The 15000-nt window shown below is 42.5% G+C and overlaps 1 protein-coding gene across 1 annotated transcript in view; it reads right to left on the minus strand.

The window, feature by feature from the left end:
- LOC143283854 (glutamate receptor-like) overlaps nucleotides 1–15000 on the minus strand; it is a 124382-nt gene that overhangs the window by 1128 nt on the left and 108254 nt on the right. Inside the window, exons 10-16 of the mRNA XM_076590231.1 lie at nucleotides 14570–14706; nucleotides 13754–13966; nucleotides 9037–9235; nucleotides 7196–7443; nucleotides 2868–2982; nucleotides 2102–2239; nucleotides 468–596 (exon numbers count right to left, since the gene is read on the minus strand). Of these exons, the coding sequence (XP_076446346.1) occupies nucleotides 468–596; nucleotides 2102–2239; nucleotides 2868–2982; nucleotides 7196–7443; nucleotides 9037–9235; nucleotides 13754–13966; nucleotides 14570–14706 (1179 nt within the window). The remainder of the gene's footprint in view (nucleotides 1–467; nucleotides 597–2101; nucleotides 2240–2867; nucleotides 2983–7195; nucleotides 7444–9036; nucleotides 9236–13753; nucleotides 13967–14569; nucleotides 14707–15000) is intronic.

Here is a 15000-nt window from a genome sequence, read left to right on the forward strand (position 1 = left end):
CATGGTATGGCCTAGGCTACTTTATACCCGGGGTGTAAACTAGCGAGGGGCTGAGTTCGTCCTGTTACACCGGTCATGGTCTTGTTAGGTTGTGTGTGTGTCAGTAAAGCCTAGGTTTCAGCAAATATTTATTTCCCCGTGTTGTGTTGTGCTGGTGCTGGTGTGGTGTGGTGTGGTGTGGTGTGGTGTGGTGTGGTGTGGTGTGGTGTGGTGTGGTGTGGTGCTGGTGCTGGTGTGGTGTGGTGTGGTGTGGTGTTGTCTTATGTTGGTTTGTTTTCTGTTTTTTTTTTTTTTTTTCTTGTCTTTTCTTTTTAGACAGTCTTCTCTCCCAACCTTACCTCACACAATCCTACACACGCACACACACACTCTACTTCTGACCAACCCACTAGTACATACATTATTCCTTCAAAAAAATAAATATAAAAAATAATAATAAATTTTAAAAAAAGCCAAATCTCGCTCACCAACGTTCCCCGATCGTTGCTCAGGGCCCGCTTGTAGCTGCCGTTCATGTAGCGCTCCGAGGCTTCCCTGTCCAGATGCCCGCGGAACGACAGACGCGCCGAGGACCTCAGCGCAGACCCAAAGCTCGTCTGGGAAGGTAGCGGAAAGGCAATAGAGAACAGAAGAGAGAAGAGAACAAAACGAGTGGGTGAAATCCGGACGAATAAACAGAATCCGGACGAGTAAGAAAATACGTGGAACTCTGACGAACAGATACATATCTGCATCTGTCTATATTATATAGATACTCTGTTTGTTATATATGTATCTGTCTATCAAACTAACTAACTTTTACTAAAGATGCTTCTTTCATGCATTGTTTCAATTCGATGATACACAATGATAAAAGGAATATTTATTAGGGCAAAAACAGACAGATCGGAAGAACACGAATGATTCTCAACGGTTAAGGGACGTTTCGCCACAAACATGGTTCATTCAAGGATTAGTTTTGCTTTCAACGTTTCGCCAAAAATGTGGCGTGTTATATATATCTAACTAGAAAATTTCTTATACATACATACATATATATATATATATATATATATATATATATATATATATATATATATATATATATATATATATCTTACCTTATTAATGTATATGGATCAAATAAAAAAGAATCTGAATTTTATGTCAACTTGAAACAAAAAATAAGCGAAAATAATGTAGAAAATGTTGGGGATTTCAATTTGGTTCTTAACCCAATAACAGATTAACATAATTATAAACATGTGAATAATCCAAAAGCAAAAGAAGTAGTTGAAAACATGATAGAAAACTTTGATTTGAATGACACGTGGCGGGAATTAAACCCACACTGCCCCCGTTACACAGGGAGAAGGACTAATCCTTTCCAACAGGCTAGATTGGATTTCTTTTTGATTTCAGAAACAGTAGTATTTGTAATTGTATTTCTTTTTATCGCGACAGATTTGTCTGTGTCAAATTCGGGCTGCTCTCCCCAAGCGTCGCTACACTACAGCGCCAACCATTTTTTTGTATTTTTTTCCTGCGTGCAGTTTTATTTGTTTTTCCTGTCGAAGTGGGTTTTTATACAGAATTTTGCCAGGAACAACGCTTTTGATGCCGTGGGTTCTTTTACGTGCGCTAAGTGCATGCTGCACACGGTACCTCGGTTTATCGTCTCATCCGAATGACTAGCGTCCAGACCACCACTCATGGTCTGGCGGAGGGGGAGAAAATATCGGCGGTTGAGCCGTGATTCGAACCAGCGCGCTCATATTCTCTCTCTTCCTAGGCGGACGCATTACCTCTAAGCCATCATTCCACTTAGTATCCTTAGTGTTGTTGTAAAATGTCAACCTATCAAACTAGAATTTAAAAAAAAAATGCTTATTAACAACAAACAACAACAATATATATATATATATATATATATATATATATATATATATATATATATATATATATATATATATATATATATATATCGAGAGAGAGAGACAGAGGGAGAGAGAAAGGGAGACTAACAGACAGACAAACAGAGACAGAGACAGAGAGAGAGAGAGAGAGAGAGAGATAACCGGCGACAAACAAGAAACACCTAAAGTCTTTCCCCCCCTCTTACCTGATACTTTTTAGAATCGATCTTGGACTTATAGAAGAACTCGATAGCGGCCGAGAGTAAGGCAGTGACCAACCCCCCAATCAGAATATAGAATATTCCTGCCACGTTTTGTAACGTTAAAGCACTCTGGGCACCTTCCTGCTCACAAAATAAAAGCACACACATGAAACGAAATCTTATCAAGGCCATGTGCATTTAACACAGATTAATACATTATAAGAGTCACTTTGCGGGGTGGGGGTGATAGGGAATGGTTACCACGGGATGAAGGTTTGGGGGATGGCCATCATCATCATCATCATCAGCACCACCAGCAGCAGCAGCAGTAGTAGTAGTGGTGGTAGTAGTAGTAGTGTTCCTGATATAAACCACACACACGCGCGCATGCGCGCGCACGCACGCACTCACGTACGTACGTACGGGCTTGCATACACACACACACTCTCTCTCTCTCTCTCTCTCTCTCTCTCTCTGTTGTTTGCTTTCATTTAAAATGTACACTCTTCATTCCATACAATAACTGACCCATTTCATTTTCATTCATAAACTTAAAAAAAATCAAAAATCCTCATTAAATCCGAACAGCTTTGTGTAAAAGAGAACTATCAAACAAAGGAACTCCAACATTCGAAAAAGCAGTTGTCTATCAATGCATTAAAAGAATACAATTGGTTTGTTTGTGTGTTTTTGTGTGTGTGTGTGTGTGTGTGTGTGTGTGTGTGTGTGTGTGTTGTTGTTGTTGTTTTTTTCGTATGAAGAAGCCTACCTTAGATGAATTCCGTTTGTTCTCACATTCTCCTTTCTGTATCCACCAAACTGTTTCCCATTTTGCCAGGTAACCCTTTTCGCGAAGCTCCAAAACGGCGTAATTGAGGGGATCTCTGAAAAAAAACAACAAACAAACCAACAACAAAAAACTGATTAATGCTTAGTGTCTCTCTCCACTGCTGACTTGACGAACACAAAAAACCAGGCTAGTCTCTGAACTGAATGTGGACGAACAATTTCTTTGCCGCTCTAACGTGCGAAGGCTGTACTGTTTATTTACTGATGAAAAAGTGCTATTTCCTGCACTCTGTTCCCTGGTATAGATACATCTAAATCTAACACAAATATTTTGTTTATCAAGTAAACAAAACCATTATTCCCAGCACATCGAAATCTCACACAAATATACTGTTTATCAACCAAACAAAACTGTGCTATTTTTGCAGCAGATTAACCCCTAGTATGGATACATTTTGATCTAATTCAAAACCGCAGCATGGTCAAATGATGTCCAGACAGGACTAGCTTTGTCCGGACTCTAGGTCAAAAGTGTCTGGGGGTCGTCCTTCTCTTGATTCAACTCTCTCCGAAAGAAAGACAAGAGGATAACAAAAGCGACGATGACAACGTTTTATCGCACCTGACTTTTTCAAATTGTTACAAGCAGAGGCTTATCACACTGAACAGCTGGACGAAGACAAGGAATACCGCGACATTTTTACGTCGAAATCTATAGGCTGGGCCAAAAAAGTCTGACACGCACTGAAAATATATTAGATGGGGGAAGGGGGCGGGCGGGTCTCCGTTGGGGGTAAGAAAGGGAGAATACTGTCTGTGCCGAGTGTGTCATGAACTTCACAGGAAAGTTTTACGCATTTGTGTCGACGTTCCACCTGTTTTATCTCCACTGCATGTTTGACGTGGGACAATTATGCTCTCTAAAAACACACACACACACACACACACACACACACACACACAAAGCAACAATACAGCGACAAAGAAAAGGTTCGTTGTCCACGTTCAATCCAGAAACCATCCGGAATTTTGTCCAGAAAATAAGAAGTCAGCAAATCACTTGGAAAAAAAAAAAGAGCAGAGATTCGCCCGGTAAAAGCAGCATTTGGGTTTGTTATACATAAGATATTCTGCCAGGCATCTCTTGGACAAAAGTGTGGATTTGTAACCTGTGCAAGACACTCTCAACAATACTAAAGAGATTCAAGCCCTGATAGTCGGGACCACAGAGTCCCCCTCTGCTGTTCTGAGGAAAGGCACTTGAGGCAAATGTCGACGTAAATCCTGAGTGAAATCAGCTGACCTTCTCCTCCTCGTCGTCCCTTCTCCACCCTGACCCTCTCCCCTTCCCCACTTCTCTGTCTCTTCATCATCTATCTTCCCTCACACCCACACTCACGTCTTCACTTCATCTCGGAGCTTAGCGACGAAATCCCCTGACTTCAAGCCCCTGGAAATGAGTTTTTCATAGCTTTTTTTTTTTTTTTTTCTAACCGAGGAATCCTTTTTGCATCGAAGGTTCATATCCATCAATCGATCAATTTCTCTCTCTATCTCGATGAGATGTCTAAAATGTTGCTACATCGGCAAGAAAGACTAGAAGGCGTCGCGCAAAGAACCACTGCCCCCTCCCACAAACTACCGCCTCATCCCCTGCACCACGCACCCTCTCCCGCCACCCCCACCACTCCACTCCACACACCATGCCTCAACTTTCCTTCTCCCCTTGCTCTTCTCACTTCCTCTCCTTTCTCTTCACTTCTTCCCTGCATGTGATAGCTGGCCGTGTCCGACAGGAGGTAACTGCTGTCCCGATTATCTCACCTAGATTTTGATTACAGTGGAGAGCGTCTTGCCCAGGTAACATCCCCAATCTCTCGGCTAAAAGGGCTTTTGGTCAGCCGGTGATGGGGATGGTCCCCAAAGCCAGCTAGTCCCCAAGGCGATTTCCAGCTGCACTGAAGCAACCATTGATCATACAGTTCTCACTTTACTGTTGGTTACCTACAAAATTATACCAGTCAATTATATATATATAATAAGGAGCAAGTGCCCCTTCCTTACTTTATATCCGACATCATGGGCGTGGCGATGCCGAAAAAATTGCAGTAATAGTCCTTTACATACAGAAAGGACGCTGTAAACGAATTCCCATTGCAGTGGAGAAACCGTTGATCATACAACTCTCAGTCTGGCCCAATTATAAGGTTTTGTCAAATCTCTGATACAAGCCAAGCAAGCGCTCCTTTCCTTGGTCCCTCCATATTGGACCCTATGGAGGTGGCGATGCCGAAGCCATTGGATTCATAGCCCTTCACACACACATACAAAAAAAAAAGAAAAAAAAAGAATTAAGCTGTAAACGAATTCCAGTTGCAGTGGAAGAAACCGTCGATCATACAACTCTCGTTTGGCCCAACTATAAGCTCATGTCATTTTTTTTTTTTTTTTTACATATTTTTATGTCACTTAGTTTTCACATTGATATATTTTATGGAAAAGTACAGTGAGCCCCATTTGAGATGGGGGAACTACGCTATATAAGCCTGCAAATTATCATTATCATCGTATTAATAGTATCATCATCACTATTATGTCAAATCTCTGATACAAGCCGAGCAAGCGCTGCTTTCCTTACTAACTTTTATTTATCCATTTATTGAGACATCTTGCTATAGCGCATATTCTTGAAGCTCTGTGCGCTTTGTTATCGGACCCTATGGGCGTGACGATTCCGAAGCCACTGGAGTCATAGTCCTTTACAAAAAAACAGACTAAGCTGTAAACGAATTCCCACTGCAAGGAAGATACCATTAATCATACAGCTCACACCTTACTGTGGACCCAACTATAAACTATGTCAATATTCAATACAAGCCGAGTAAAGCACTGCTTCCTTACTTACTTCACATCGGACTTTATGGGCGTGGTGATGCCGAAATCATTCGAGTCATAGTCCTTTACAAGAAAAGACTAAGCTGCAGACGACATCTCATTGCAGCTCTCAGTTGGTCCAACTATAAGCTAATGTCAAATCTCTGTTGCAAGTCGACCAAATGTTCCTTTCCTTTCCTAATTCATGTCGGACAGTATGGGCGTGGCGATGCCGAAGCTATTGGTGTCATAGCCCTTCACACACACACACACACACGCACACACACACACACACACACACACACACACACAAGAAAAAAAAAAGAAAAAGAAAGATTAAGCTGTAAACGAATTCCCTTCGCAGTGAAAGAAACCGTCGATCATACAACTCTCGGTTGGCCCAACTATAAGCTCATGTCCTTTTTTTTTTTTACTGCATATTTTTACGTCACTTAGTTTTACATTGATATATTTTATGGAAAAGCACAGTGAGCCCCATTTGAGATGGGGGTACTACGCTATATAAGCCTGCAAATTATCATTATCATCGTATTAATAGTATCATCATCACTATTATGTCAAATCACTGATACAAGCCGAGCAAGCGCTGCTTTCCTTACTAACTTTTATTTATCCATTTATTAATACATCTTGCTATAGCGCATATTCTTGAAGCTCTGTGCGCTGTTATCGGACCCTATGGGCGTGACGATTCCGAAGCCACTGGAGTCATAGTCCTTTACAAGAAACAGACTAAGCTGTAAACGAATTCCCACTGCAAGGAAGATACCATTAATCATACAGCTCACACCTTACTGTGGACCCAACTATAAACTATGTCAATATTCAATACAAGCCGAGTAAAGCACTGCTTCCTTACTTACTTCACATCGGACTTTATGGGCGTGGTGATGCCGAAATCATTCGAGTCATAGTCCTTTACAAGAAAAGACTAAGCTGCAGACGACATCTCATTGCAGCTCTCAGTTGGTCCAACTATAAGCTAATGTCAAATCTCTGTTGCAAGTCGACCAAATGTTCCTTTCCTTTCTTACTTCATGTCGGACATTATGGGCGTGGCGATGCCGAAGCCATTGGTGTCATAGCCCTTCACACACACACACACACACACACACACACACACACACACACACACACAAAAAAACAACAAAAAAACAACAACAACTGGCCTCTATATGTTCCTGGCCTGTGCGCGGGAATTCTTGTCTATCCTTTAATTCAGTAAATCATCATTTAGTTAGTTTTTTTTTTGTACCATACCCTGATAGAACCACTCGGTTCAGGTAACACGGCTACACATATGTCAGCCCGCATATCATTATCATTATTATTGTTATTATCATTATCATTATCATCATCATTATTGTGTCAAATCTCTGATACAATCTAAGCAAGCGCTCCCCCTTTCCTTACTTCATATCAGACCCGATGGGCGTGGCGATGCCGAAGCCGTTAGAGTTGAGGTTCTGGCCCACCATCATGGTGTCGCAGGGCTTGCGCTGGTTGTAGTAGTCATTGGTGGTGGACTCCAGCAGGAAGGCGTACTTGCCGTTGGAGGTGCGCACCCGCTGGATGCCCTCCTCGATCCGCTTGACGAACACGCTGGGCGTGGCCGAGGTCATGTAGGCCCACATGCGCTGGTAGATCTGCACTTTGGAGTTCTGGTCGGTTGGTTGTGGAGGAGAGGGGGTTGGGTGGGGGTGGGGAGAGACAAAAGAATCATAAAAAAGATATGTTAAAAGACGGGCGCATTAGTCAAATGGTTAAAGCGTTGTACTTTCAATCTGAGGTTCCCGGGTTCGAATCTCGGTAACGGCGCCTAGTGGGTAAAGGGTTGAGATTGTTTTCCGATCTCCCAGGTCAACATACGTGCAGACCTGCTTGTGCCTGAACTCCCTTCGTATGTATACACACGTCCAAAATCCTGTAATCCACTGCACTTTTGAGTTGGTTTGCTGTGCATGTGTTTGAGGAGGGGTGAGGTTTGGAAGGAGGTGAGCGGGTGGGGGCAAAAGAATCATATGTTAAAGGTTAAAGCTCCTGTAGTCGCACTTTTGAGTTCTAGTTGGTTTGTTGTGTATGTGTTTGAGGAGGAGGGGTGGGGTTTGGGAGGAGGGGAAGGGGCCGGGAAAGAGAAAGAAGAATCACATGGAAAATGTACAAGTTTCTGTAGCTGCATTTTGATTTCTGGCCGGTTGGTTAGTTGTAGGGAGGGGGAGGGGAGGGGGAAGAGACACAAAAATCATGTGTTAAAGATCAAAAGTCCCGCAGCCGCACTTTTTTTTTTTACTTCTAGATAGGTTTATTGTGTATGTGTCTTGAGGATGGGTGAGGTTTGGCGGGGCGGGGGAGGGAGGGTGGTGGCGAGGGTCAGAAGAATCATATGTTAAAGGTTAAAGGTCCCATTCGTTTGGGATGGCAGATAAAGCCTGAAGCATAACCAAAAGCAGCTCAATGTACACCTGGAATAATAATCAACACAAATTTCATTTAAATACTCAATTCAACCATGGGGAGAGAGAGAGAGAGAGAGAGAGAGAGAGAGAGAGAGAGAGAGAGAGAGAGAGAGAGAGAGAGAGAGAGAGAGAGAGAGAGAGACAGAGAGAGAACGAAAATCTTTCAGAGACAGTGAGAGAGACGTGTAACAAAGTAGGAAAAAGAGGTTAATTAACTCTTTCACCGCCAGTCAATTTAGAGTGCAAAATTCCCTAGTGCTATAAACACAGAAAATATGGTGTCTAAGAATAGCTGGGGAACCCCCCCCCCCCAACCCCCACTCCCCTGTGATGTGTAGAAAGTATGGGCTATCCTGCAACCGAACATAAAGAGCAGTAGGTTCACGGATAACAGACCCATGATCTGGTCACCCTTCAGTGACATGGGTCCTCTACCTAGCTGCTGCATAAATGCTAGTTTGGCAGTGAAAGGGTCAAGTAGAGGGCGGGGCGGTGTAAAAGAAAAAAACAACAACAACAACAACAACAACAACAAAATCAACGGACGGGAATCCTGAAAGAAGAAATGACGGGTAGGATGATTAAAGCTGCCAGCTGTAAATGACTTTCCATTACAATGGGGGGGGGGGGGGGCGGGGGGGGGGGGGGGACAAAACAACAACATTGATCATACAGCTCTCAGTCTGTGCTGTTGGCCCAACGATGTAACCTGTCGAAAGCACTCGCTGTTGTTACGGCTTACAGCGGCCCATTCTATCAGCCCCAGGCGGCCTGGCACGCAGCACCCACCCTACTCACCATGAAGAAGGAGGCGGTGCTGCCAGACTTGACGGCCCCGTACTGGATGTCCGTCTGCTTGGCCAGGTCCTCGGCCGAGTCGATGGGCGTCAGCATCCTCTCCACGGTGAGGAAGGCGGCCAGGTTGGCCGTGTAGGAGCTGATGATGATGAGGGTGAAGAACCACCACACGCTGCCCACGATCCGCCCCGACATGGACCTGCGTGGGTGGAGGTAAAGGCAAGGCAAGGTAAAGGTGTGCAAGGCATGGCAAGGCAAGGCAAATGTGTGCAAGGCAAGGTAAAGGTGTGCAAGGCAAGGTAAAGGTGTGCAAGGCATGGCAAGGCAAGGCAAATGTGTGCAAGGCAAGGTAAAGGTGTGCAAAGCAAGGTAAAGGTGTGCAAAGCAAGGTAAAGGTGTGCAAGGCAAGGTAAATGTGTGCAGAGCAAGGTAAAGGTGTGCCAGGCAAGGTAAAGGTATGCAAGGCAAGGCAAGGTAAAGGTCTGCAAGGTATGGAAAAGGTGTGCAAGGCAATGTAAAGGTGTGCAAGACAAGGAAAAGGTGTGCAAGGCAATGCAAGGTAAATGTGTGCAAAACAAGGTAAAGGTGTGTAAGGCAAGCTAAAGGTGTGCAAGGCAAGCTAAAGGTGTGCAAGGCAAGGCAAGGTAAAGGTGTGCAAGGCAAGGCAAGTTAAAGGTGTGCAAGGCAAGGTAAAGGTGCGCAAGGCAAGGTAAAAGTGTGCAAGGCAAGGTAAAGGTGTGCAAGACAAGGCAAGTTAAAGGTTTGCAAGGCAAGGCAAGGTAAAGGTTGCAAGGCAAGGTAAATTAAAGGTGTGCAAGGGAAGGCAAGGTAAAGGTGTGCAAGGCAAGGGAAGATAAATGTGTGCAAAGCAAGGTAAAGGTTGCAAGGCAATGTAAAGGTGTGCAAGGCAAGGCAAATTAAAGGTGTGCAAGGGAAGGCAAAGTAAAGGTGTACAAGACAAGGCAAGGTAAAGGTGTGCAAGGCAAGGTAAAGATGTGCAAGGGAAGGCAAGGCAAAGGTGTGCAAGGGAAGGTGACGGTGTGCAAGGCAAGGCAAGGCAAGGCAAGGTAAAGGTGTGCAAGGCGAGGTAAAAGTGTGCAAGGGAAGGGAAGGCAAGGCAAGGCAAGGCAAGGCCTGGGAAAGAGGCAAGGCAAGGCAAGGCAAGGCGAGGCGAGGCGTAGCGAGGGCATGTTTTTTTACCACTGTCGGCTTGTGTTGTATCGAGTTGTGTTGTTTAGAATTGTATTGTATTGTATTGCATCGAATCGTACCGAATGTTGTCGTATCGTATCGTATCACGCTGCACTGCACTGCACTGCATTGCATTGTACTGAACTGTGTTGTGTTGTGCTGCGCTGCGCTGCGTTGCGTTGTGTAGTGTAGTGTAGTGTATGTGTAGTGCAGTGCAGTGTAGTGTAGTGTATCACCACATTGCAGCACCATCTATAATTGTGTGTGTGTGTGTGTGTGTGTGTGTGTGTGTGCCTTTGTTTTCTTATCAAAGTGAATTACTTCTACATGATTTTGTGTGCATGTCCGTGTGTCCGTGTTTGTCCTTGTGTCATGTGCGCATGAGTTTGCATGCCCATGCGTGTATTTTGGATGGAATTGATAATATACAACAACAACAACAACAACAACAACAACAAAAAAAACAAAAAAACAAAACAAAAACAAAACAAAACAAAAAAAGAAAAAAAAAAGAAAAAAAGAAACCAATTTCTCAATAAAGAGATTCGCCGTCAAATCGAATCATGCTTGTTACATCCTTCATTTCCCCATGTCTCCGGCAAGGCAGGCCTCGCAGTCATTTGCATTAGATTATCGCTGTTGACAATTGTTTCCTTTCTTTTCTTTCTTTGTTTCTTTGTTTCTTTCTTACTTTCTTTTTCTTGAACCATTTCATTACAGCAAATCGATTTAGCAGGTGCACTGCACCTGTTGAGGTTCTTCCTTTCAAAACTCGGGTTTTTATCTTAAAGGATTTTTTTTTTTTTTTTTTTTCTGAAACATGCACACATTATGAATGTCAAAATAAATGGATAACCTTTACAAATCCAGCTTCCTGTATGCTGGTGGAAGTATTACGAATACAAACGTGAACTAAATTTTCATTGAATATCTAAAACAAAAATAATCAAAAAATAAACAACAACATAAACTAGTGCAATGTCTATTGCCCTGTACACATCCTGTCACCTCCCAAACTACCCTAACCATCACCAAACACACACTCATCCACTCCTCTACATATTCCGTTTCCCCAGTATCCAGTCTACCCAGTTCTAACCTGCGACCCCCACCCCAACCCCCTAGCACTCTCTCCCACACCCCTATACCCGTACTACCTTCCCACTTCCGTCTAATATCACTTTTTTTTTTTTTTTAATAATACGTACATTTTTACATTTTCAGGTGTAATTTCTTAAATGTAATGATGTACATACGTTTTTACTTGAAATGTTTGATGAATATTGCTTTATCATGTGATGTTGTAGCCTGTGTGTTTCAATTGTTTGTCATTCGTGTGTGTGTGTGTGTGTGTGTGTGTGTGTGTGTGTGTGTGAACATTTGTTTCATCTTTCTAGTTTTGATCTGTGTGTGTAATGCGGGGTGTTTTTTTTGTGTGTTTTTTTGTTTGTTTTGTTTTTTTTAAATACCTGTTGCATTTCTTGATTTAATCAACTGACATGACCTATCTTAATTTTTCTCTCTCGCCTATATTTCTAATTATATGCATATGTTTGTGTGGGGATGTTTGAGTGAATGTTTTTAGTGCTATTGTAAAGCGCATAGAGCTTAAAGAATATGCGCTATAGCAAGAAGTCTGAATAAATTAAAAAAACTTAAAGTGGAAGACGTTAAACTGAAGACTACTACTACTACCTTCCCCCTTCCCCTGCCCTACTCTTTCACCCAACCCCGTGTCCCATCCCATTTCTCCCTACTACTGGCTGCCCACCTCAGTCCTACTCTCAACCTTGTAAGTACCCCTCCACTAATTCCAACCCCCCCCCCCCGCCCCCTCTCTGTTCTCCCTTACCTTCAGCATCTTTCCCCTCTGCAGTACAACTACACCTACCTGCTCTAACCCCACCCCACCCCCCGTCCCCCCAAACAAAAAATCACACACACACACACACACACACACACACACACACACACACACAGAGGGAAAGTACTGATGATTTAAGGCATGGGTGGGGTGGGGTAGATGACAGATCTTCGTCAAAGATCACAAATGTGGACAGACGTTAAGCAAAAGAACGAACGAACGGACGAACACACACACACACAGACAACACATTTTCCTCCGTAGACCGGATGAGTACTAGTGGTTGTGTGATTCCCGTAGAGACTGACCAAACTGTCGGCTAAATTTTGGCAACATGTTCGTAGTACAGTGCCACCTAACCAAACCATAAACATCACAATGTCAATGTGAACTGTTTTTTTTTCTTCTTTGCATTATACATTAGCTTGTTTGTTGACTGGATCTACTTTTGATATCCTGACATATCCTGACCTATTAACACTACATAAGCTCTACATATAATTTTTAATGCAATGTTCTCGCATGAATTAATATGACATTATAAGCGATTTTTGTTGCCCCCCCCCCCCCCATTAAAAAAAAAGAGCTTACACAATTACGCTACTAAGACAAGGTGTTACCTGACAAAAAGATCAGATATGACACATCAGTTAGTCAACTGCTCTCAGCGGATATACTGATTAAACAAGCAGTGCTCCAGCATGTCAAACTACTTTATTATGAAGCAGAGAAATAAACGATTAAGTCGTCAGCAATAACAACAACATATTTAGTTCGGTTGTACATTACTGGCCTTTGCTTATCGGAAGCAAGATCCAGCTTCACTCCCATTCATGCCAATATTCAACGATCACCTGACTCACATCTATCCCTCTCTGCCCACCTGTTTTCTGTCTCGTGTCTTTCTCAGTCCTAATCAGAATCAAAATTTTATCTGTTCAGTCTTTAGAACAACGTCCTATCATTCACGAAATCAAATGAATCTATGTGACTTTAAAAAAAAAAAAAAGAAAAAAAGAAATGAAATGAAATAAAATATATAAATAAACAAATAAATGGATAAAAATAAATAAATAAATAAATAAATAAATAAGAAAGACTTCTCACATTTCCTATGTAGCAATATGGTGCAGGAAAAGACCACCCTCAAATCTAGGATGAAATTTTGTACGCGGTAAAATTTGTGAAATGTGGAGGTCTACGCTTCAAAGGTTAAGTGTACAGTATATAAACGTTGTTTTTTTGTTGTTGTTGTTTTTGGGGTTGTTTTTTTTTGTTATTTTACTTTATTTGTTCTATTTTATTTTATTTTATTGTTATTTATTGTTATATTTATTTTATATTATTTATTTATTATTATTTCTCTATATCATTTTTGTTATTTTCACTTTATTTAATTTTTTTTAATTGTTATTCATTTATATATATATATATATATATATATATTTAGTTGTTGTTTTTTTTTGTTTGTTTTTTTGTTTTTTTGTTGTTTTTTTCTCAAGGCCTGACAAAACGCGTTGGGTTACGCTGCTAAGTCAGGCATCTGCTTGGCAGATGTTGGTGGAGCGAATATGAAATTTGACCGAACGCAGCGACGCCTCCTTGACACTGATATTGATACTAAAAGCCTCATCTTCTGCTGACAAATCCCTCCTCACTCACCTGGGCGAGATGTCGCAGCCTTGCTGCATGAAGGCGCCCAACGAGAACCACAGCGAGTTGGAGATGCTGAAGTCGTTGGTCACCTGGTGCTCGCCCACAGTCAGGTGCCACTCGTTGGGGCTGAAGCGGCTGACCAGGAAGAGCACCACACTGACGCCGATGTAGGCGAAGACGATGCACATCCAGATCTCGTAGGACAGCGGGTCCATGAAGCTGGAAGGGGAAGGGGGGAGGGAAGGGAAAGGACAGAAAGGAAGGAAGGAAGGAAGGAAGGAAGGAGGGAGGGAGGACTGATTGAATGAATGGAATAGAAACGTCCCAAACTATACCGTGGCTTCTAGCTGACGTTGACATTTCGACGGTCATAACAAGCAACGAAACAAAAGACAGAAGTTAATGATGATGATGATGATGATGATAATGGCGATGATGATAATGATGATGATGATGTTAATGGTGCTGCTGCTGCTGCTGATGATGATCATGATGGTGATGATGATGATGATAATAATAATGATTTTCCATACTGAGTCTGTGTCTGCGTTTTTCCGCAACAACCAGAAGGCTCAAAGCACATTCTAAAAAAAACACAAAAAAAACCAAAAAAAAACCACTAAAGTGAGCACAGTATATTATGTAATGTTATCTAAAATGTTGAAGATATGTAAAATTGGTGATGATCATGTGATGATGATGATGATGATGATGATGATGATACATGTCCACGCGTGCGTGCATATGTGTGTGTGTGTGTGTGTGTGAGTGTGTGTGCTGGGTCTGTGTCTGTGTCTGTGCCTGCGTGAGTATGTGCTTCACCTGAAGACGTGCGCCTTGTGGTTGAGGGGCTTCTTGATCATGATGGAGATGCCCAGCGACATGAAGGGCTTGGTGAAGTCCACCACTCGCTCCCGGTCAGCCGTGATGGTCAGCGGGGCAATGGCCATGTCCGCCTCCTGTGTTGTCAAAGAAAAAAAAAAAAAAAAAAAAAAAATCATATATTGCAGTAGTATGTTGTAGTATGTGGTATTGTGTAAAGTCGTGTGACACTGCATAGTGTTGAGTCGTGTCGTATCGATATCGCATCGTATCGTGTTGTATCGTATCGTATTGTGTCGTATGTTGCGTATCGTATCGTATAGTGTCGTATGTATCGAATCTTATGATGTGGCCTCGCGTAGGGTTGTGCAACTCTGTTGCGTCAACATCGTGTGGTGTTCTGAGCTGTCTGTAGTGTAGTGTAGTGTTGT

The sequence above is a fragment of the Babylonia areolata genome, chromosome 7 (assembly GCF_041734735.1).
Source record: "Babylonia areolata isolate BAREFJ2019XMU chromosome 7, ASM4173473v1, whole genome shotgun sequence".
In the NCBI taxonomy this organism is placed as follows: Eukaryota; Metazoa; Mollusca; class Gastropoda; order Neogastropoda; family Buccinidae; genus Babylonia; species Babylonia areolata.